Source organism: Danio rerio, chromosome 9 (assembly GCF_052040795.2).
Source record: "Danio rerio strain M-AB ecotype USA chromosome 9, GRCz13ab, whole genome shotgun sequence".
NCBI lineage: Eukaryota > Metazoa > Chordata > Actinopteri > Cypriniformes > Danionidae > Danio > Danio rerio.
Genome location: NC_141029.1, coordinates 34,907,501 through 34,932,051, shown reverse-complemented (window position 1 = coordinate 34,932,051; position 24,551 = coordinate 34,907,501). Strand labels below are relative to the sequence as shown.

At 35.0% G+C, this 24,551-nt stretch overlaps 1 protein-coding gene and 1 long non-coding RNA gene across 10 annotated transcripts in view; both read right to left on the bottom strand.

Annotated features, from left to right (window-relative positions):
• Positions 1 to 2,966, bottom strand: part of LOC147835338 (uncharacterized) — a 38,776-nt gene extending 35,810 nt beyond the window's left edge. For 2 of the 3 annotated variants that reach the window (XR_015499656.1, XR_015499655.1), the window contains exons 1-2: positions 2,757 to 2,966; positions 2,608 to 2,676 (exon numbers count right to left, since the gene is read on the bottom strand). This is a non-coding gene — a long non-coding RNA (uncharacterized LOC147835338). Of the gene's footprint in view, positions 1 to 2,603; positions 2,677 to 2,756 lie in introns of all 3 variants that reach the window. The other variant, XR_015499657.1, reaches the window with a different exon arrangement.
• Positions 2,967 to 3,143: 177 nt separating this feature from the next.
• Positions 3,144 to 24,551, bottom strand: part of vangl1 (VANGL planar cell polarity protein 1) — a 69,470-nt gene continuing 48,062 nt past the window's right edge. For 3 of the 7 annotated variants that reach the window (XM_087266264.1, XM_087266265.1, XM_087266263.1), the window contains 7 exons: positions 18,284 to 18,718; positions 16,846 to 17,021; positions 14,320 to 14,453; positions 11,057 to 11,092; positions 7,959 to 8,094; positions 6,948 to 7,182; positions 3,144 to 5,799 (listed from right to left, as the gene is read on the bottom strand). In XM_087266264.1, the coding sequence (XP_087122390.1) occupies positions 5,539 to 5,799; positions 6,948 to 7,182; positions 7,959 to 8,094; positions 11,057 to 11,092; positions 14,320 to 14,453; positions 16,846 to 17,021; positions 18,284 to 18,718 (1,413 nt within the window). In that variant the 3' untranslated portion in view covers positions 3,144 to 5,538. 7 annotated transcript variants of the gene reach the window in all.

The window sequence follows — 24,551 nt, the reverse complement described above, 5'->3', positions numbered from 1 at the left end:
AAACACCAAATGGATGAGCGTTTAAAACTTTTAAAAATAACTTGGTGGGATGAGGACGGCTTCTTCACATCTTTAAAATCTCCCTGCAAGTGATTGTACACCTATATCTTTACTAGCTCTGCTACTCCACTCTCCAGTTCATTCATGATACTTATTGTTGTCATTTTGGATGTTGTTCTACTGTCTGACCCCTTTGTGGAAACCATATATGAAGCACTTCAAAGAAGGCAGGGTTCCAAAACACAACCATGGATTGCGCAATCATCATAGACCAATGGAAGCTCAAAGGTGTTCAGGAGCAAATCAAAGTTTCGAACTCACGATTGACCTAAAAAAAGGACTTAGATTTGGCCAGATTTTGTTCGAAATGATGTAGTTTCAGTTTGTTGTTTGATTTAACTTGAAGTATACCGGGCCTTAAGAGAGGCCTGCACCATAGTCTCACACTTGGTTTAATCTAATCCAGACAGATGTTTCTTTATGAAAGTAAATGCCTCAACATTAAAGTGGACACTGAGTGAGACTGCATGTCTCAGCTGTAAATGCAAGTCTTAAGTCAGACAATATAGGAATTGGCCGACTCGACCCCATGTGGAATAAGATGTAGTGACGAGCTACAGCCGATAGGCGTGTACCACTCGAACCACAGCTGCAGCCTGCAGTCGACCAGGTAAGCCGTGAGCAGTCAGGGGTGGTGCAGTCAAGGACACTTTGGTGCAGTCATGACAGATCACATGGAGTGATCAATTATGGAACATTCTACCAGAAAATTAAATTATTTGTCCTTAAAATAAAAACGTAAACACATTGAATAAAAAGTATTTCATCCCACAAAGTTTCTAAAATGGACTGGTGGTTAATTATTGCGAGTTGTTCTGTAAAGGTATGTCATTCATTTGGTTCTCAGATTTGTTTTTCTTTATTAAAAACACTACAAAATGCACAATGTCATTGTTCTTGTCCTCAGCCCAATTGAACCTACAGCTTTAAGAGTTTTGTTATGCTAAAAACGGTTATTTAGAAAAAATTTCCTTCAGAAATAGCACGTTCAAGTTGTTATCGTTCACATAAACTGAATAAAAACATGCGATTATGAATCAATTCTGCAAATTAATAGTATTTTACATTTATTTGTCCCCATGATTCTGTCAATCCTAAATTTAACATAAAATTTGTGCAATACACCTTTAAGGCTATGACTCAGAGGAAGTGAAATCATTTGACAGAGGGAAAGCTGACAGCCATTAAGGATGCGTTCTATCATGGAAATGTATGATTTTATGCTTGTTTATCTATGATTTTTTTTTTGAGGACAAGCTTAAAAGTTAGGCCCTGTCACATTTTGTATAAGTGAAAATATACATTTCTGGTAGAATGTCCCTCATGTATTTATTTTTATTTAATAACAATTTAATAATTAATTCTGTATTATTATTGCAATAACAACAAAAGAGTAGTATATACAAATAAATCAGAAAATATTATCTGTACAAAGAGATAAGTTAATACTCTTATGATGATAAGGGAATTATTAAATTAAATGTAAGTATTGAACCTAAAACAAAAGTATAAAGAGAGAAATAAAGAAAAAAAAAAGAAAATTATAGGACACATAAAATAGGAATAAACATTAATGAATATTAAACAAAACAAATTTGGGCAGTTTAAACATCTTCGCTACTATGTTAAAATTAAAGGCTTATTAAAAATTCAGTTGCAGTTATTATTTAATAAAAATACATTTTATACATATACATACATACATACACACACACACACACACACACACACACACACACACATATATATATATATATATATATATATATATATATATATATATATAGTTTAAATATGCTGAAAAGGGTTTACATTTAGTATGTTTGCATTGTATAATAATATTCATTCATACATTTTCCTTTGGCTTAGTCCCTTTATTCATCGGGTCGCCACAGCGGAATGAACCACTAACATATGTTTTACACAGTGAATGCCCATGCAACTGCAACCCAGTACTAGGAAACATCCATACAGACTCAAACACACATACACTACGGCCAGTTTAGTTTATTCAATTCACCTACTGTACAGGGGTATAGTACAGCATGTCTTTGGACTGTGGGGGAAACCAGAGGAAACCCACGCCAACAAGGGGAGAACATGCAAACTTCAAACTGAAATGCCAACTGACCCAGCCAAGACTTAAACCAGCGACGCTCTTCCCGTGAGGAAACAACGCTAACCACGAGTCACCGTGCAGCCAGCATATTATGACACAAAACCTTTAAATTAATACATTTGTACAATAGCATTGATTTTATATTGTGTAGGGTAAAACTCAAAACAATGTGTACAAAGAGAAATCATGAATAGTATTTTGGATAATTGAAGTATTACCAGGAATTATAAGAGATTGTACAAACGACGTTCCCAAAATAATACCGCATGAACACTGCAAAATAAATACGCTAACACAACTTAAAATGTAAAATACATTTCTATTAGATAGCTGCACGGCAAGACTACTCTTAAAGTCTATTTGGTAATGTAATATCTAAAGGAAACCGTAAAAATAATCAGATAAGAAAAACACATTAGCCTACTCACCCCGCTTGCATTTGCCGCTCATTTCCCATGTTTTAAGGGCATTCCGTGTGCTGCTTCGATTTCCGTCTTCTATCAATAAATTTGGTGTTAATATACTCACTAAACATTAAACTCACTAAACCTTAATGCATTTGAAAGTATTTTGTTACCAGCGAGAGGGCCGTCTTGTTTGACGAACATGCAACCAACTTGACTGGCTGGCTAATCCCTTCAGAAAGTTCAGTGTCAGATTTGAATTTGTGAAATACAGTTTTTTTTTTAAATAACTTGTATAAATTTTACTGAGATGAAAACAGGCACAGCACTAAATCATAAAAAAATGGAGCTGATACTCATCAACATCAACTGATTTTCACCAAGTCATCAACATCAACCCACCATCCTTTAAACGGATAACCAGCGACATCTAGTGTTCTAGCAAAAAATGATTTGAATAATAAAGTTAGGGCAGCAGCAGTTACTCATCAGAATGTAATATTCATCTGCTTTCTTGTTCCTTTGAATCCTAGTCCACAATGCAGTCAATTCCAATGCAATTCAGCTGTCCAAAATGATTTTATATTTTATACCCATAATGGAAATTGATGAATACATTAATAAAACATATGCACATGCAGAGGTGTACACAAGTGTAAACTACATACAATAATAAATAAATTATATACATACAGTATAGTTTAATACATGAAATAGTCCATATTTATATGTATTTATATATACACAGATAAATGGGCAACAGCTCTGCAGACAACAAATTCCAGTTTGAAAGTGAACACAAAACAAATGTCTTTGCTGAACATATTATGCATGAAATATCCGACAATTTTCCTCTCACAGTGTTTTACTGTAACTCACTGTATAAATGATCTGAATAAGCCATATTTTTAAAATCATATTTCAGGTTAAGAAAGTGAAAACTTGTGCTTCTCTTGTGGTTTCAGTCTAAATTATTATTCAGTCTTATAAATTTGTACATGAAAGAATCTGATTTCTGACTTGTACTTTTTAAAAAATAAGTTCCTTAATTGAATGTGATGGTACTGTGTGATCAGACAGGACTAAACTGACAAAACACAATGGAAAATTGTGCTATTACAGCTAGAGAATGTAAATAACATAACCATAATTGTCCTTTATCAATACATACAAAAAGAAATCATATATTAGCCTTAGTGGAAAATCTCACCGAAGCAATAAAAAAAGGCATACAAGGTTGATTCTCTACTTTTGCTTCATAAGCAAACAAATTTCAAGCCTTAAAAAACAGTGAAGAGCAGGTTTATAAATGTGTTAGGCAGCATTAATGGGCTTGCATTTTGTAAACACAAGTCATTGAGAATGATGATGATGAACACGCGCACACACGCAGGCACACACAATAAAAAATAAATTAACTGTAAAAATACCTTATTCACAATTTAATTACCACACAAAAATGAGGTGAACTATAAATCACAATTTATTCATCACAAAGGAAAGGCTGTTTTTTTTTCCTGTAATATATTACTCCTTTTTCTTCCAACGTATAAAAATGGCAGAAATAAGAAAATGATCATGTTTGGCTATCATGCTATTATTATGGCACTGGCAAAGTTACAATTAACAGATAGTTTTCCATTATCTGTGATCTATGGGTGTTAAATTTAATTATGCTTTCGAATTACATTTTGGGACCTTAATCTGCCCAACAACTTTTGTTGTTTAAAATGTTTAATAAAGTGCTTCTTGTTGTAACCAGTGCTGGGAAAAGTTACTTCTGAAAGTAATGCATTTCAATATTGAGTTACTCCCCCCAAAAAAATAACTAGTTGCGTTACAGTTATGTTTTATGGTAAATAATGTTACATTACTTTAGAGTTACTTTTGCGTTATTTTTATTACCTGGCTGAGGCTTGATCTCTTTCAGAACTATTTTTTTCTTTCTTTTTAAATAGAGGAGTTCTGCAATTAACAATGCACTGTTTCACCTTAATTTACCTTAAAAAAACAGATAAACTTTTTGACCCCAGAGCTATACATGCCGTATATACATATTAAAGAAAGTTTAAAGCAGTGTGTTTGCTACTTTTGTACTATTTGTCTCAAGTGAAATCATTGTACATTGTACAATCCCCTTTTCTTTAATGTTAAAAATTATGAACACATTTTGTTATTGACAGCATGATTCATTGTGACTTCTTTCATTTTAGTTTAACAATTTATTTTTAAAAGCTAATTAATTAAACTAACTCAAATATTATAACTTCAATTTTGAAGGTAATGCATTACACTGTACTTGTTACTTAGAAAAGCAATACCCAAACACTGGTTATAACACATTATGATATAAATCTGGTAATGAGGTGCTTTTTCTGACCTATTTCTCTCTCTATCCTATTTCTTATCCAATTTATAATTTTGAAACTCCTAAATATTCATTTTATTGACATCTCAGCAGTATTGAAAGCAGACAAGATCTTTTTGCCGGTGCAGTTTCGCAATCCTCAAACAGTGTTTCCAAACTTACCTGATCTCATGATAATGAATAAACGCTCATTTGTGTTGTGGTAAACTGATAAAACATACAGGCCTCATAAGCATAGATATGCTAAACAATATCTGTTTGCAAAAGCAAAATGTTGACGTTTATCACAGTACTTAACTAGCATTTGTTCTATGCAAAACGAAACATACAGACAAGGAGCACAAATGCACAATCACACCAGTCAGCACTAGGTCATCAGATAACATACATTACAGGTACACTTTTTTTCTCTTGTTTTTTGTTCTCTTCTGTTCTCAGTAATAACAAATATTGTATCAAAATACATACATCATGTAAAATGCCATTTATAAACTGTGAAAAAGTGAAAAAAGAATTCCAAAACAAAATAGTACAAGTCCCAAATTTACAAGCGTAGAAAAGCAAATGGACGAGATCAACGCACTCCATCAGACAGACGTCTCAGACTGTAGTTGTAGTACAAACTTGTGTGATTTGGGATGGACGTACTCCTCTGACAGTTTGAGGTGCGGGATGGTTTTGCTGGTGACCACTAGGCTGAAGTCAGATGATTTCAGCTGGAACTCAGAGCCGTTCCGGAGGGGACTGGTGACGGATGCCTCGCTGACCAGTGTCCAGTGGCGAGTCTGAGAGCTCTCTCTCCCGTACTGCAGCGTGGGGCCGGCGGTCAGATAACTCTCCAGAAACGCCTAGAAGAGAACAAGAGTGCCCATATCTGTTCACTCATAGCTGCTGGTGCTGTAAGGACAGCTGATCTGAAGAGATCTTGTGTGAAGTATTTGGAACTGGGAATTACATTTTTTCATTGCATTATTCAATAACATTTTAGCATTTTAATTATAAATACAATAACTTAATAATTCTCAAATAGCTGAAAATAGTTCATTTGTTTCATTAAGGAAACAGATTGTGAGATTACACCTTAAAAATAAACAAATATTCATGAGAAAAATTATAAACTTTATAAAGTTTATTTGCAGGGCAAGAGAGGAGTTTGAGTTCAGGTAGATCCCTGCTGTTAGCAGCTAATGACCAATTAGGAATTGTTTTGAAGGGATGACTACTTACAAGGAGCACATCTATGGTACCGATATGGATTAGTCAATTAACAAAAGCCACATGTTTTTGGATGGTGGGAGGAAACCGGGGCACCCAGGGGAAACCCACGCAGGCACAGGGAGAACATCTAAACTCCACACAGAAATGCTGACTGGCTTGGTAAGGACTAGAACCAGTGACTTTCTTGCTGTGAGGCAACAGTGCTAACCACTGGGCCACCGTGCTGCCCATCTAGGAAAGGAGGAGGAGGAGAAGTACGGGTGGAAGGGGGGATTTTTCAAAACGAAGATGACTGTGATATGGAACACTTAGGTTATTTATGGTCACTCAGGAATCGTATGATTAGTGAATCATGAGTTGGCTAGTGCGGGACCAGCTGTGATCAATCATAAGCATGTGGTTCTTTTGAAATTAGTTTCTAAATAAACTTTACTTAAGTAATGGACCATAAATTGATACAAAAAAAATATGTGAGTAATTCTGGGCAAAATAAAAGAAACCCAAAGTTTTTGTCCTTTTTTTCTTATTTTATGTATCAAAATTTAGATTTATTTTCTTTTTAGAATTACTTATCTCATAATATTGATTTATATCCCTGAATTGTGAGAAAAAAAAGTTTACAGAAATGTGAAATGCAAAACTGCAATTATGACATTTTTTATTATTTAATCCTGTTACAGACACTTGAATCATATGAATTTGCAGCTTATTTACTGATGTCAAAAGTGAAAAGTCTATAGAATCACGTTTCACACTGTTGTCTGTGTCTTTGTCTCACCTTTGGGGTCATGTTGTTTGTAATGCAGAAAGCCAGGTGTGCCTGAATGCTGTCCATGCTGTGGCAGTGCTGCTGGCGGGTGGTGCGGAGGTATTTCTGCAGTGCTCGAGCCATGGAGGGAAAGATGGCCTGCGCCGCCTCACGTGGATCCATCTCATCTCCTGGTGGCTTCTTTTTCTCCTCATCCTGAAGCCGTCTAACATGTGTGAACGCCTCCTCTACTGCCACCACCAGTCTAGAGACACAATGATGTATATTAAAGAGCAGACCATATGTGTTTTATAAACTGCTGGTGTCCTGGGGTTTTCAGTAGCAACTGAATCTGAATCTTTATGGTTTACAAGGAATGATATGGAAAAAATTTAATATTCAGCAAGCTGCAAATCTGCAAATGACAATGCCCTGTGAATGCAACAGGAGAATGGTCAGGTCAATGATTTCAGCTGACAGAAAGACAATAACTGAAATAAAGGTCAACAAAAGAGCATATTTGAACAAACAACACATCAAAACTTGAAGAAGATGAGCTACAGCAGCAGAAGTAGAGCACAATGATGATACATACTCCTGTGGTTTTGCAATGGTGTGGGGGATACTTTGCACAACTGGCACCCTTACCTACGTTGCAAAATTTAAACACCACAGCATAATATTTCTGCTTACCATGTCCTTCCCTTTATGACCTTGGTGTACTCATCTTGTGATGCTACTATCAGCAGGATAACGCACCGTGTCATAAAGCTTAAATCATCTGAAACTGGTTTGGGAATGAACTGGCATGAGAGATTTCCATCAAAGATGTTGAGCTGACAAAACTGCAGCAGCTGGGTGATACTATCATGTCAGTATGGACCAGAATCTCAGAGGAATGTCTGTATTTATGACGCAAAGAATTAAGGCAAACAGGGGCCAACACAATATTAGAGGTGGCTTTATAAATTGGGAGATGAGTGTATTTTAAACTTAACAGCCACTATCTAGTTACACTATACAGTATCCATTTTCTCTTACCGTGCTTTGCGCTTACGGACTCGTCTATCATGCTCTGCTTCCTCGTAGTACAGCTCATTATGACTGGTGTCTCTCTGTCGTGCGGCAGCTGCCATTTTTGCTCGAGACTGAGCCGTTGCAGCATCACTTCCAGCACCTGTTGAAAAACAGTAGAGTAGGAAAAATTATCTTCATATCTTTTCATATCATGTAGTTACTAATCGTTACTTCTAACTACTAATTATGTCAAGCTTTCATATGGTACTATAAATAATTACAAAATACAGGTCAAAATACTGTATATTATAATCTACACTACCTGACATACGTCTTGTCATCTATTCAAGTTTTAGAAACAACATATAATAACTTGACTTTTAGTTGATCATTTGATATCAGAAGTGGCTTATATGAAAGGCAAAGGCCTCTAGATTTTACCAAAATAAATTATGATCATTCCTTGATATTTATTTTTACAGTGAGGTCTGACTTTGCTTAGACAAAAGTCTTGTCACATTATCAAAATTAATGTACAGTATAGAATATAAAGTCGATGTGCAGTGGAAAAAGAAATAATATTGTGTATGACTCCCATAATCTTAGACCACTGCATCCATACATCTCTACAATGACTCAAAAACTTAATAAAGTCATCTGGAATGACAAAGAAAGCATTCTTGCAGGACTCCCAACGTTCATCTTTGTATTAGTCTACAATGCCTCCATCATCTTACTCCAGACATGCTCAATAATGTTCATGTCTGGTGACTGGGCTGGCCAATCCTGGAGCACCTCGACCTTCTTTGCTGTCAGGAACTTTCATGTGGAGGCTGAGGAGAAGGAGCGCTATCCTACTGAAGAATTCCTGTGGTTCTCTCCTCTCCTGTGGTTTATAATGTAATGGGCAGCACAAATTAGTATGTGTCCCTATACTAATTGTAACCCCAAACCATGATTTTTCCTTCATCAAACTTGACTGATTTCTGTGAGAATCTTGGCTCCATGCAGGTTCCAATAGGTCTTCTGCAGTATTTGTAATGATTGGGATGCAGTTAATCAGATTATTCATCTGAAATATATACCTTTTGCCAAGTCAAGCTATTAACAGTTGCTCTTCCAACTGGGGTCAACGACAAGACTTTTGTCTGATAGTGTATTTATACTATATACATATAAATGTTAAACTAAATATCCCATTACTTAAACACTAATAATTTTTCCTATGTATAAATCTTAAATTTTTTTTCATCATTCACTGTGTTCGCCATTAGTAGTGCCAGACAGAAACTGCAGACTTTTTTTGCTATTTCTGCAGAGAGTTTATGATCTGCATGAGAGTTTTAAATCTGCAGATTTATGCAGAATGATTTTGGAAGTATCATAACTAAAAGCTTAATATATTGCATAAAAAATAATAGCTTTTTAACTTTTGTAATAATAGCTTTTTACAATACAAATCCAATTAGATCCACTTTATTTGATAAAAAAGCAAGTCTGTCATACAATATCTCTACTAAAAGACTGTATTGTAAATAAATTATATGAACTTTTCATATTAGTCGATAAGTATACTGAAATTAATTGAAAAACAATAAATATAAATTTACACACATTTACACATGTAATTAAAGAGACTCAATGATGGGCTAAAAATCTGCCGAAATCTGTGGAATTCTGCGCACGCAGATTCCGTGTGGGCCTAGCCATTATGTTTGCATATATTACTTACCAAATATAGGTAGGTCATTTACCAACCAAAAGTTATTTATTTTTAATTATTATTATTTGAAATAAATAAATTTATTTATTTAAAAAAAAGCATTTAATCAATTAAAAGTGACAGAGCTAAAATATTTCCCTTTTAAATTAAGGATGTTCTTTTGATTAAAATATTACAATTTTAGTTGCTTTTAACATTACATTGGTAATAAGAAATGTTTTTGAGCATTAAACCAGATAATTATACTAATTTCTGAAGGATCACCTGGCAGACTGAAGTAATGATGCTAAAAACTAAAAAGAAAAACTAGATAGATGGACAGACAGACAGAATCCTACCCCCCCAAAACTTGACACTGTATCTACTGCAAAAGACCCCCTAGCACTCAAGTACATCTTTATGTGGAATACGTTTGCGATTATCATACGCAAGGAATATTAACTGTGTGCGCATAGTAATGTAGTGAACAGAAACATTTATGCATATTTATCCATATTCAGGTCACAGATATAATTAATAATGCATGACAAGGGTAGCATGACTCTCCTCAGTAGCAGGGCAGGTCTGTGATCTCTAGCTCACGGAGTAACCTTCAGAAGTCACATTTTCTGAATATGAACCAACAAATCAGCCTCAACTGAGCTCTGATGAATAACATGACCAAGACAAAACATGTGCATGCAAACACACACAACATTAACATTTATGAGAAATATGACACTAAACTTCTTACACACAGACAAAAGCATGTTGTTAAGTGTAGACTATTCCAGAGCACTTTCAAACCAGAGGAGAAAAAATAGTAGTGGCTTTTTGGGGGGGAAAGAGGGGGGTATAGACTTCCTCGTGATGCATTATTAATAATCTGACAATCCGTGCAAAGCACAAAAAGAGCTACACGCTGCTGATTTTCATATACATGCACACACACTCTCTCTTTCTCTCTGACACACACACTCTCTCTTTCTCTCTGACACACACATTCCTGGCCTGGTTCAATAGCCACAGGCATAAAGGAAGGCTTGAGTGCTTTAGGGGGAATCTTGATCCCAAATATGCATCTCTGGATCAGGGTGTGAGTACGTTTCTTGTGTTGACAGCACATCGTAAATGTCAAAAAGAGTGAGAGAAAAAAGGGAGAGATACTGGGTGTGTTGAGAACTGGGGTGAGTGGGAATTATTGACTTTTAATGTGCAGATTTTTACAGCTTACTGTGGGAATTGCAAGTACAAGTGCCTTCATTTCACCTGAATCAATTTATCATCAAAGTTTGTGACCTTGTGCACGGTGTACAATGATTGCATGCACAAGCAAATAACTCTCATGACACGTGGAGCATTTCACAGCTCAGTGTTTCAGTGAAAGGGTTTTTGAATGCATTTCATCGTCCGAACTTACAATCGAAAAGATAGCTTTTCAGTTTGGCTTTAAACTCTGCAGAGAGAAACACAGATGGGGTATTAATTGATGGTGGAAACGGATTGACATGGCAGAGTTGCTGCATTAAAAGTGTGAATGGGTGTTTTGTTAAAGGGATAGTTCACCCAAAAAATTAACCCATTTACTTACAATCAAGTGGTTCTAAACTTTTATGAGTTTCTTTTTTCTGTTGAACATAAAACAAGATATTCTGAATAATGTCGGGATAAAAAGAAGCCATTGACTTCCATATTAAGAAATAGAATTGAAGTCAATGATGGTTTTTCTTCAGTATATTCTTCAACAGATCTTCATTCATGAAACTGAAATAATTTGGAAAAATATGTAAAGTAGGATATGCTGACCAAATAAAAAAAAATGTGGTAAACTATAACTTTAGGTCTACCTCCATTTAACAAGTCTAGGATGATATTATTTCTCAGATGTTCATTCATTCATTTATGTTTTACGCAGCAGATGGCCTTCCAGCTGCAACCCATCACTGGGAAATTCCCATGCACTCTCATTCACACACATAAACCATGGATAATTTAGCTTACCCAATTCACCTATAGCACGTGTCTGTGGGCGAAACTGGAGCACTGGGAGAACATGCAAACTCCACACAGAAATGTCAACTGGTCCAGCTGAGGCTCGAACCAGCGACCTTCTTGCTGTGAGGTGACATCACTACCCACTGCACTACCGCGCCACCTTCTTAGATGTTGCTTTTTTTAAAATCCTTTGTTAATCCTTCCTGATCCTTAGAATAAAGTTTGCTCAAGCAAGTGAAAACTGTACAAATAAGAATACACTGTTGATACAGTATACAGTGATAAAGATCAAGGGTAATCATTTAACAAATCAAAAAAATTAATTGTTAACACTTTCTAAAAAGTCTGTATTTTAAATGAAATAAAATAGCATTAATGTATTATTATAAACAACATCATAATGTGTTGTAATACCTTTTGAGTAATTGTAAGGACAGTAAATGCTGCTATTGCACTGCTGGTTAGACCTAAACTGCATTTCGTTGCATTGTACTTGTACATGTGTAATGACAATAAAGTTGAATCTAATCTAATCTAAATAATACTGAACAAAATTTTATATGCTGATTGGGCTAGTTCTCCCAAAAATGAAAATTACCTCATCATTTACTCTACCTCATGTGGTTTTAATCCTTTATGAGTTTCTTCTGTTAAACACAAAAGAAGATATTCTTCCATAGTAGAAAAAAAACCATGGAAGTTAATGGGTGCCAGGAACCAGCATTTTTCTAAATATCTTCTTTTGTATTTAACAGAGGAAAAAGAAAAAATCATGTAGGTTTTGATCAATTAAAGGGTGAGTAATTCAGTATAACAGCCTGATCTCACGAGAAAACGTAAGTATTTTATGTTTTGTCAGTTTAGTGGCTAATTCATATAATACACAGTCAGAAATGTCATAATTAAAGTGATGATCTAAATAGCAATGCAGCAAACTGACACTTTTTAAAATAAAATAATTGTTCACACAACACTATAATCATGAATGATAATTGATTCAGTATAAATGGTGCAATACCATTTTAAATGTCTTTTTATCTTGTTTATCTTGACATTTTAACCCCTGTTAATGTCACCTCAAAAACAATTAACATCCATAAGTAAACCTACAGAACACACTATAAATAAACCCACTTATTTGCTTTTAAAATTATTAATTATGAATTTAAAGGGCACCTATGATGAAAATCAACTTTTGGAAGCTCTTTGGACAGAACTGTGTGTATGTTTAGTGAGTCATATTGGAGTCATATAAACACAGTAAGTCTCTTTTTTTAAAATTTCCTGACGTTAAAATAGAACCAAAAACCAGTGATTTTGAGATCCACCGCAACGTGAGGTGGGAGTGCAATTTTTACCTCACAAAGAAATGATTGACAGGTTGCATGTTTCTAAAAAAACATGTACACACGTCCACAGAATAATTATTTTGCAGATAAACTGGGATTAAAATATGTTTCAACTCTCTGTGATTTTTATAAGTTTTATAAGTTTAAAACGTCTCAAAAAAAGCATGTTTGTAATAAAGTAAAATCACTATGTAATTCTTAACAGCTGTAATCATTATGGCAGCACAGTGTCAGTAAACGCATATGTGTGTGTGTGTGTGTGTGTGTGTGTGTGTGTGTGTGTGTGTGTGTGTGTGTGTGTGTGTACTGCAAATGGAATTTCGTTTCAGAAAGGCTTGAATTAATGCCACCAAAAATACATGAAATAAACTGACTAGATGTTTTTGACAAATGAGCTGTATTTCAGCTTCATCGGTGGCGGACAATCACTGATGACTGTTTATCTAACGTAACACATACAAAAGCAGACATGCACGTGGCAGTGGTGGGCAGGGAGAAGCAGTTCATTTGCATTTAAACCCACAGGCTATAATTACAGCCACACTGTAGTCAAGACACCAAAATGGGCAGATTCTGGAGGCTATAACAAATTATCTGATGGGTATTTTGAGCTGAAACTTTACAGACACATCATCACCTTAGAATTATAAGGTTCTATGCGCGTTTGGAACGATTTTGAAGTATTGAGCTTCAAAGTTTTTGCATTCCATAGCAAACAGTATGTGTGTAACAATTGATTTTTAAATAAAAAGTCTTAAAATGTAAACAACTTTCCATAATGAAAATAATTTGTCAATAATTTGTCACAAGAATATATCAATAACTCAATTTTGACAAAAATGTCAGATAGAATCTTATAATTATAAGGTGACGACATTCTAGAGACACCAAAGGCTTATCTTACATCTGTTAAAAGGGGTAAAATAGGTGCCCTTTAAAAAATAAGCGTTAAATCTTATGTCAGTTTGGTTTATCAAATATAAAGCTCTAATATTTTACATTTAACGTACATTGCATTGCTCAGATAATTTACTGTAATGCTGAAAGAACCAGACAACAATCGTTCATTCTTAATCCTCATTCTTTTGATTGGCAGGTTGAGACATTGATTTTGTCGTGTTTTCTTTTCTTCAGAAGCTTAAAAGGTAATTCTTTGGACAATAATCTTTAAGTAGGAGACATTGATTCTTAAATCTAGGAGAAATATTTAATATAAGACCACCATATTTATCAAAGTGAACACCTTTCATATAGACAACTTTAATCAACTCAATCACAAAGTCTTGTTTAAGAAATCAAGCATAAGGTCAGAAAACAGTCAGACTCAGATTAAACTCACCATCCACATTATAGACTTTCAGCCCGGCCAGATGTTTAGCCGCCCTGGACTTAGCAGCTGTCAGTAGGGCAGGGTTGTGAACTGTGAAATCCTTATAATAGTGCTCAAGAATTACCAGGGCTGCCCGCTGAATACTACACAGAAAAAAAAAAGAGAGAGAGAGAGAGAGAGAGAGAGAGAGAGAGAGAGAGAGAGAGAGAGAGAGAGAGAGAGGGTGAGAGAAACCTTGTAATGTTCACTGATAATAGGGGTTTGGTTGTCTATTCAAACACAATCCCATCATGCATTTCATTAAACGGACATCAGATACTAACAGATTTCCCTCTGACATATGTGTGTGTGTGTTGTTGCTTGACTCTGCAGCAGCACTGAATCAGAAATGTTCAGCCAATGAAACAATGAAAGCAGGAACAAAGGAAAGCGTCGGGCAGGAGAAAGGAAGGGAGAGGGGAAGCAACGCAGGGCAAAGTAGGGAGTGTCTGTAATGGAGTGATTAATGGACCATTTTCCCTTGGCCCAAACTCAACTCATTATTAATACATTAAACAGCACACACACACATACACAGTTTATGTATGTAGACAATATCTCAGCCCAATTAGAGGCAAAACTATCCCTGGGAAAAAAAAAATTACCACAAAAAAAGTTTTTTTAATTTATGCTGTAGCTGTGTTATTGTTTTATTGTTTTATTTCTGCTGATGATGACACTTCTTCTGAATTTAAATTCGTAAAAAAATATTTTTTAAAATGTTGTTAGATGATTTAGCATTTTTGCCATGTAACAATTCTTTGTCATCGTGATCGGCTGATACCGAATACAGATTCTGATGCTTTAGGCTTTATATAACCTAAATATTTTTTAAAGCACATTTTCCCTCTAAGTATGATCCTGATGTTGAGATCTCAACTTACCTAAGATAATAAATGAAGGATGTTGCATATAATCCTTTCAACACATCTCTTATAACCATTTAGTGTGGACATGTCATGGTCAAAAGCAGCTTTACTCTATCTGTAAACGAACACTTGCGATCGGTTCATGTGATCGGCCAGATTAGAGACTACCGATTATATAAAAAGTGATTATCGGCCGATACTGATCTCTGGCCGATCGATCAAAGCATCCTTATAATTTTCTGAAAAGAAAAAAAGAAATCTGAAAGATATAATTACTCAACCCCCTACTTATAAATACATAACTACACACTTTTTTTCTTCCACGGCTGCACATAAAGACAGAAGTACTAAACAGAGCAAATTAACATGAGTCTGCAATATCCTAAAAGTGCTGATGGGAGTGTGAAGTTAATCAGTTGTTTCTACTGACAATTTGGCAAATTGAAGAAGCCAGACACAGAATATATTTCTATAATCCCAAAAATAATCTGACAAGAGTTCAAAAGACCTGTTATTGCTTTTTAATAAAATGTAACACTAATTTAAGACTTAAAAACTTTTACTTCTCTGCCTCCTTCCAGCAGCCATGTCAAGAAAAAGGGTTAAGACATGCTTTATATGCATTAAATGTCACAAATGCCAGTATATAGACCTTAGCAAATAACCTTGCCACCCGTTTCACAAAACTTAAAAAACGAACTACCGCTTACAGTATGCGAGGTGTTAGCGTCTATGGGGCTGAGATTAATTTGACATTATTCTCTCCTCTGGCTGCCGTCATCAGTCTCACACTATTTTTTTTTATTTTTTTGAAAGTGTTATTAACACCATCATGAAGTTTTCTTTTATTATTACAGCAAACAGGGCTGTAAAAAATATTTGTTGTACTCTCCCATTTACTGCGCTTTAAGTTTACCCAACCATGATGCCTTCTACTACTGAGAAACCTGGAAATGTGAAAAGGGTTCATACTCTCCTCTTGTAGTTTTTGTAAATTCCTGCAACTAATTGTTCTATAAGAACACTTCACATCACTTTTTCTGTCTTTAATAATTGCTGACAGAAGCATTTTTGTACCAAAATTAGGCAAACTGTTGGTAAATCTGGGATTTAGTTGGTTTAATAAACATTATCAAAAATAAAAAGTATGCAACACTTCTTGGATTTCAATAAGGAACTGCAAATGCTTGTTTATTTGTTAAAGGTGTTTATTTGTATCAAGTTTCTTGAATATGTCAGTTCACAGAATCAGAAGTAGAAAATTTTTGGAACTTTTTTGGTACTCTAGAGTGAATTGAGTTTAATTGGAACTTATAATATACAGAACTATAAAACATTTAAACAGCATATATCATATGTTTTTAAGTTAGTTTCACAACCTAATCATGAGAGGAGCATGTGACATGATTGATCGTGGCTGGTCTCTCATCCGCACTCATTAATAAACCAATCAGATTATTCCAAACTTAATAAATAACCTGTATCACCTTACTCCCTTATCTTTGACCAGGCAAGAGCTCTGGTTGGGTTCTCTTCCAGGACAGCATGCCAAACCTGCTATTATTATCAAGCAATATCTAAGTGTGAACTCTTGCATTAGTGTTTGTTTATAAATATCAGCTGGTACCTGAGTTGTCCCATGTTATAGTGGTGAGTTTCTCCATCAGTGGAGCGAACGACACATAGAGAGAAGCAGGGCTGCAGATGTCGGATCTCCAGCAGAACCACTGCCAGGTAATGGATGAACAGCAGAGCATCCACCAGTGATACTGCAAACTGCACTATGCCTTGGTAGTTATCATCCTGTCAATCAAACACAGTGCAACAATACACCAAGGGGATCAAAAAAACCTGCACTGGGTTCAGTGGTGTTCTTCAAAGAAAATAGATGCTGTTTTATCTTCATTTTCAGGATATATATAGTATAGTCCCACTTTGTAGTGTATTGTACTGCTTATTGGGTGAAGAGCTTAGGTTTAGGGTAGGTGTAATTATAGTTGAAACTACAGAAATTAAATACTGATTTAGATGCAGGAAATTATTTTTCAATATTAATACAATGTGAAATACATTAATGTGAATGTACTGTGTTAAAAGATTATATTAAATGTACTGTAAGTAGGCCAACATAGTTCAATGCACTAAATATAAAGTCCTTTCATTTTAGGGATGTCCAGATTCAATTACATGATTGGAAATCAGACCCAATCACATGGTTTCATACTCGCTTGGAATTGGATGTTACCTCCCGATCAGGACTCGAATATATATGTACATTATTTTTTAACACATCTATAGTTATGCGTTGGCACAGAGCTAGACCTCTTTCATGACTTCACACAGAAACAGCAACGCATCCGGCATGACATCACTTTGTTGCAGAGACGCTATTGGTTAAATGCCGGCAAAGTAGAACTGATGTTATTTATTACTTAAATGTTTAATCTACCTCACAGAAGTGCTGTGTTTGTAAATAGAAGTGTTGAATGTTAAAATAAGGTAAATTAGACATAAAAAATATAGAACATCATGGATCTGTTCCTTCTCTCTTCTTTATTCTTTTTATGGATTATAGAAGTATCGGATCGGGTTTTGGTATTAGTAGATACTCAAAATCAAATGACTCAGACTTGAGGGCAAAAAAATCTGATCGGGACATAGTATTATTACATTTGTTTCTACAGAAATATTTCAAATTCTTCAATGCAGTTAAACTCTCATGCACTTTTATAATCAAAAATCTGAATCCTACACGTTCAAATGTCAAATTTAAGAAAAATTCATGGAAGATAAAAAAAGTTTCTACTACTAATAAGAAGAACTTCAAAAACTCCTAAACCTTGAATGCTGATGTAAGCATCATATTACATATATATTCTTAACTTCTTGTAAATTATACTGTTAGATGTGTAATTTAAGTGCAGCATCACAAAGAATAATAATCACATGTGTATGTTAGAGTATCTACTCTAATAAAAGACAATTTGCACATCTACAATTTAGCAGATCTCATCAAGAACATGTTTCTCTTGCCACTTTTTTTATTTTCAGACATGTGCCCTTACCTGTGAGTCCAATATGCGCACTCCAAAAAACAGCCAATAGGACAGCAGCAGGAGGAGTGTCAGTAAACCCAGCAGGGCACGAAACACTGCTATCCTGGGCAGAGAAGCTCTTGTCGGCCGCATAAACAGAGCCCAGCCGGCCAGCAGCAGGATGAGGAGCTTGAAGGCCAGTGAGAGAAACAGGCCTTCACATGCAGTACCGCAAGTCTGCAGGCGCTCCGGCCACATTAACTGTGGCAAAATCAGGAAGGACAGAGGGGTGACCAGGACCAGCAGACCCAAGAGGAGGGTCAGGGCCAACGGAAGGAAGCGTATACAGTTTAATTTCTCAACTGGACCCTCCGTGTCCTTCCCAAAGCCTGCCAGGTCCTCTTGAGACAAGCTGTGGTCTGATGTTCCAGTGACCGCCGTGGTGGTTTCACCCCAGTTGTCATCCTGTCGAGAGATCAGTCGCTTAGATCACACGCATAAAAAATTCAACATGCTCCTAAAAGCCCCATTCATAACCCAAGCGCAGCACTCAGCTATTGATCAGCCCACGTTTCCCTCGGTGCTGATGAAATGACAAATCTGTTAATCCAGACAGACAGTATGGAAGTACCCAGGTCTCCCTCATCAGCATATATTAATGACAAATACTCAAAACTCACATACATCTGCATATGAATGAGCCGGAGAACTGAGAGGCTGACTGACAACAAATGAAAACGTTTTAACAGTAAGACGTCTGAGCGAACGCCGTCGGAATGTGAAATGCCGCGCAAATTAGAATTCCATTATGGAATATTATACGCAGTAAGAACAATAATTCATCTGCAACTATATTTATTTATGGATTCGTCTGGTTATTTATGGATTTATTTCTATGGGGAGAGACTGTGTTTTGTATGGTAATGTAGTTTAGCCAATTTAATCAGAACTGAGAAAGTTTCCATTTTCTGGAAAATGGTAGCAATAATATTATCATAATAATAACAGACAAAACAAAAAAGTGCAGCACACAGAAATTACTGGAATCTAAATGACCTGAAGAACCAAAAGTCATGATTTTTTTTTTTTTTTTTGGACAAAGTAAGGCCCGATCCCAATTCTATTTTTGTACCCCTTCCCCTTTACAACCGAGGGTTAAAGGGAAGGGCTTCAAAATTTACCTCTAAAAGAACTGGGACAGCACTACAGCACCTGCACACGTCATCATATGTCATCTTGGTTTATGTGAGATCAGACGAATGCGACTGCTGTAGTTATTCTAGTTGCGTTATTTTTGGTATTTATCTTTAGGAAATCACTAAAGGCATATATCATGTTATCATAATAATCGAATGTGGCTATAAGATCATAACTATACTGTGTATTTACACAGTGGCCATATTAATCTTTGTAAACACACAAAAACATTAACAGTATACAGTAGCAGACACTGTAAAAGCTCATTCTTAGCCACTAGACATTACTGACAGGGTATTCGAGTGTCATCAAGTGTCAGAATGTTGTGGGACTGCTGTACAGGAGTTATTATTAAAGATTAAAAATAAAAAAAAATTTGCTTGGTGCATCTGACTTAATAAGACTTAACTTTATAGCCTTTGTGTTTTGTGCCTTATGTTGTTATGAAATAACTTATCAAGAAACAGTAATGTGCACACATCTAGGATGCTTGATTAAAAACAAACACTGAAAAAAGGATCAAAAGAAAATCGACACACTGCCAATTTAGCTCTCAAAAAGTTTTTAAAGTGACAACGTTCTGACCTACAGTCAGTACATGGTCTTCATCAGGTTAAACAAGACAAATGAAGAACTCAAGAAATAGTAGTACAGCTCTACACATCACACCTGCAAACAATAATGACACCACCAACTAACAAGCCAGTAAACATGAATGAAATAACTTCACATGAATCTGTGTGCTGACGACGTATGCATTACTAGTGTACTAAAAGATCACATTCTTTAGTAGTACGTGCAGTGATCAATGTGTTGACTGCATTTCTTTAGCAGAAAAAATTAGCCCAAGTGCTAACTTAATGTTTCATTAATAAGGAAATGAAAGTGTTGGCTGCATTTGTTTTGCACTAAAATTATTCATTGGTAATGTTTTTGCAATGTGTTATAAGCTTTCAAACAGCATGTGTATATATTTTCTGCAAATAAATGGCAAATTGTGGCATAACATGAGCGTCTTGTGCTTTACTGATGACGTCACAAGTGACTAGTCGACTCGAATTTGATAACATAAAAAAAAAATCTTTCTTTCCAAAAATCTTAAGTTGTTTAACTCCTACTTCATATATGTACAGTAAATTCCTAAAATAACTACATCCTCTTCAATTTGTTTTTAAATACAATTAATCTTTGCTATAACTACAAGCATCATTGTTTATTGTGCCTAAATGATTTAAACTTGACTGGAATGTTTGGACAGATTCAGTCCTTAAAAATTCACTGTGTTCTAGTTAATCTTACAACTTGTGAGATGTTTACATCTATGGTTTTTTCTCACTGGACAATAAAAAAAGACAGAAATGGGTTTTCCCTTCTACTTTGCAAAACATGCACCAATGTTCAAAAATAACTTCATGAGTGATCATGAGATGCGAGGAAGTGGCAGATGGAAAAGGTTAAAGAAGCGAATTGTGTTGTAAAAGCTTGTAGAAACACAAACACAGATGCACATGGGTGTCTTTATTTAAAAAATAGAGCTCATGAGGTAACAAGATCAACATCCGAAAGAGTTTATCTAGCAGCAGAGATAAAACACTGCTGTCATCTCAACAGATTAACAACAGACTGCAGTTCAAACTTATTATCAAACATATTATCAAACATAATAAACAGCTACTGTATATGTGACTAAAAAGATTGAAGGGTGAAATATCTTTTCATCACAAAAAGACAATTGAAAACCATTTAGCAAGTCTCAAATTGTTCAAAAGCGCTAAGACTTTTGTTTATAAAGCACTAAACACCCCAAGTGCTTCATTAAAAATGAACAAATGAGTGGTTTTGTTGAGTTATATCTGTATAAAGTCACTTCTTGCATTAGAAACCAAAATAAAATGCAGTACCTGACCATTTTTAAGGACCACATTTCATTTTTTGCTAGTTTAATCTTAAGATTTTAAATATCTACTTAAAATATACATAAATACATTAATTATCCCTACTAGTGTTCTCCTTCCTTCAATAAAAGTCTCATACAACAAGTCAGGCTCATTGTGATTAAGTTTCAGTCATATATTTTTAATGAATCTTATGAACCAGTTAAACGTTGTTTACTCTAAATGCTAATTGTATTTGGGTACTAAATAATTTGTTTTTATCTAGCCCTTGTGAAAGAACAATAAACTGTTTTATTAATTATTCAAATCAAATAGCTACTGTATATGTGATAAAAGATTAAAGATTAAAGGGTGAAATATATTTTGAATTGAAATAGTATTTATTAATGAGTCTGTTCACTCCAAAAAGAAAATTGAAAACCATTTACCAACTCTTATATTGTTCAAAACCCTGAGACTTTCGTTTATAAAGTACTAAACACTCCAAGTGCTTCATTAAAAATAATTTTTTAGGAACAAATTATTGGTTTTATTCAAGATGTCTGAAAGAAACGATCCCTTTATGTTTGAAATGACAGGATGAGTAAATGAAGATAACATTTTTACTTGAGGGTTAACTAATTGTTTAATATGCCAACATATTCGAGGCCATTGTTTCAAAGATCAAGCGTAATTGTCATGATTTCCCACAGCTTGATAGTTTAAATAGGCAAGGGCATTATGGAGAATAAATTAACCAAAGCATTTTAACATTTTATCTCTGTGTTAATTGAAAAAGTGAATTCTTTGTGGCCAGAGGGGAGACTATTGTACAGCACAGTGGTCTGATCTGTGCCATTTTGCCCACGGTCCACATTACTGAATGTGCTTCCCCCACCGAGACAGACAAAAGAAGCACACAGCGCAGCTAATATACTGTGTGTGTGTGTGTGTGTGTTCAGCTTGACTCGTGTACAGCTCATTTCCCTCTCACAGAGCCATGGTCGGCACTGTAGAATGAAAAGCAGGAAGAGAGAGAGAGTTAGCGGTAAACAAGTGCGAGAAACCCCTGCACCTCTCTCCACCCTCCATCCTTTTCCTCTCATTTTTCCAAAATAAACTGCCATTGGCATTTCACTCAGGTTTACAACTTGGATTTGCAGCATTGCAGGCACAGGAACACAAATAAAAACAATGATATGAAAAATGCAGTTATGTAGTATGTAACAGGTAAATTCTGAAGTGAAAATAACATGTTGATATTTGAACGTTTTGCCTTTTGATGGGACTTATACCATAATGAAAATGTGGATTTTGAACAGCTAGATTAAGCACAAGTGTGCAGTATTTGTTGTATGATAAAACGTGAATGCATCATCAAGTTATGTTTACCACAGGTTTACTTTACCTTAAATATTATTCATTTTGGTTCCAATTTAAATGCTTATTATTGTTTCGTATATCAACTTGTTTGTACTTTTGATTATATATTTTTGTTTGCGTAGGCTTTAGTGGCAAATATTTCAGGTGAAGTGTGCTGCTTGTTTGTTTGTTTTGTTTAGCTGTATGTTTGTTATGATGTCTTGACTCTGTTTGATTTAGGTACTTCTTAGGAAGTCCCCTAGGGAGTACCCTAAAACATACTATGGGCTGCATAATATTTTTTTAAAAATATATTTAATATTTGAATTTTTTTTTGTGACATATTGCAAAATCAAAACAATTTATCATAAGATTTCTACTTCACAAATAAAGTGGTTATCAGAGGTTACTATGTCAAATTAATGAAGTCCATACCTGAGAAATGTACAGTAAAGCTCCTGAAATAACTCTACATCCTCTTCAATATTTTTAATACAATTTTTTCATCTTTACAATGAAAAATATTTTTTTTTTCATCTTTGCTAAAACTACATATGTTATTGTTTACGTGTTGATTATATATTTTTGTTTGCTTAGGCTTTAGACTGTGTGAAGTGTGCTGGTTGTTTGTTTGTTTTATTTAGCTGTATGTACTCGGTTTGATTTAGGCACATCCTTTCAGTACAGCAGCTGACTCTGAAAGGTCAGAAGTTCGCATGTCTCATTATAACCCTGGGCTATTAACTTGAATGAGAGGCAAAAAGAATCAAAGTCGAGCAGTCTTGTGCATCTGGGGTGAAAGAGGAGAAAGTTAAACAGACATCTGTCAACGCTGATGAGGCTGTAATGTATACATTTTAGCACCAGTTCCATTGTCCAGAAGTCACTAGGATTTGGCTAAGAGTGAAACACAAGCTCAAGGTATTTTCAAGTAATAATCAGTAATAATTGCAAGATATCCTTTTAAACTTAAACTATAAAAACCGCTGGGTTACACATAATTCATTCATGTTGTCCCAACACAAATAAATTAACCTAATCGTTGAATTTCAAGTGTAATCAACTTAAAATATTTTTTTTCCAAAAACACATTTTTTTATTATTTTTTTCAACTTATTTGAAATAAGTAGTTTGAACAAGCAGCATTTATTTATTTATTTATTTATTTTTTGAGTGTATGTTTCCTTTAAATGATGATTTGAATGGTCTCACTCGATAGGGCATTAACAGTGATTATTAGCTGATAGATATGGGCTGTTATAGGGCCTTCTGCACCTACTGGTAGGGTCAGAAGGCTGTAATCATCCATCCACATAGTTTATCAGCATATGCTGCTGCGGCCAGAGGTTACCGAGATTTATTTACATTATTTATTAAATTTCCCATTAATTGTATTTTATTAACGTCTAACCCAACCCTAAACCCAACCATCACTGTAATGTAAAAACAGATCTGGATCTAGAGTTTTCTCTATTAGTATAGCTGATTAAATGTGGATGAATGATAACATCCCTTCTGAGCTTACTAGTAGGCACCCAGAAGGCACCTACTGGCCCATATCTATCAGCCGATAACCCCTAATAACGCTTATTCAATTGAATGCTAACATTGAAAGCGGGTGGTTTAGGTCTGTTTACGGTAATTTTTTAGTTAGGAGCCTCAGAAGTCTACTGGCGAATGATTTTGTAAAAAGTAGCATCACTATCTTTTATTGTTCACATAGTCTTTTCTGCAATCCAAAAGCTAATGGAAAAATCTTATTAGGTGTTTGTTGAGTGAAGCAGTAAGATGCTGAATTCAGGACAGGCCTATAAAAATGTCACCAAAGCAGCGCTCTACATAGATATTTGATTCATCACCGCATG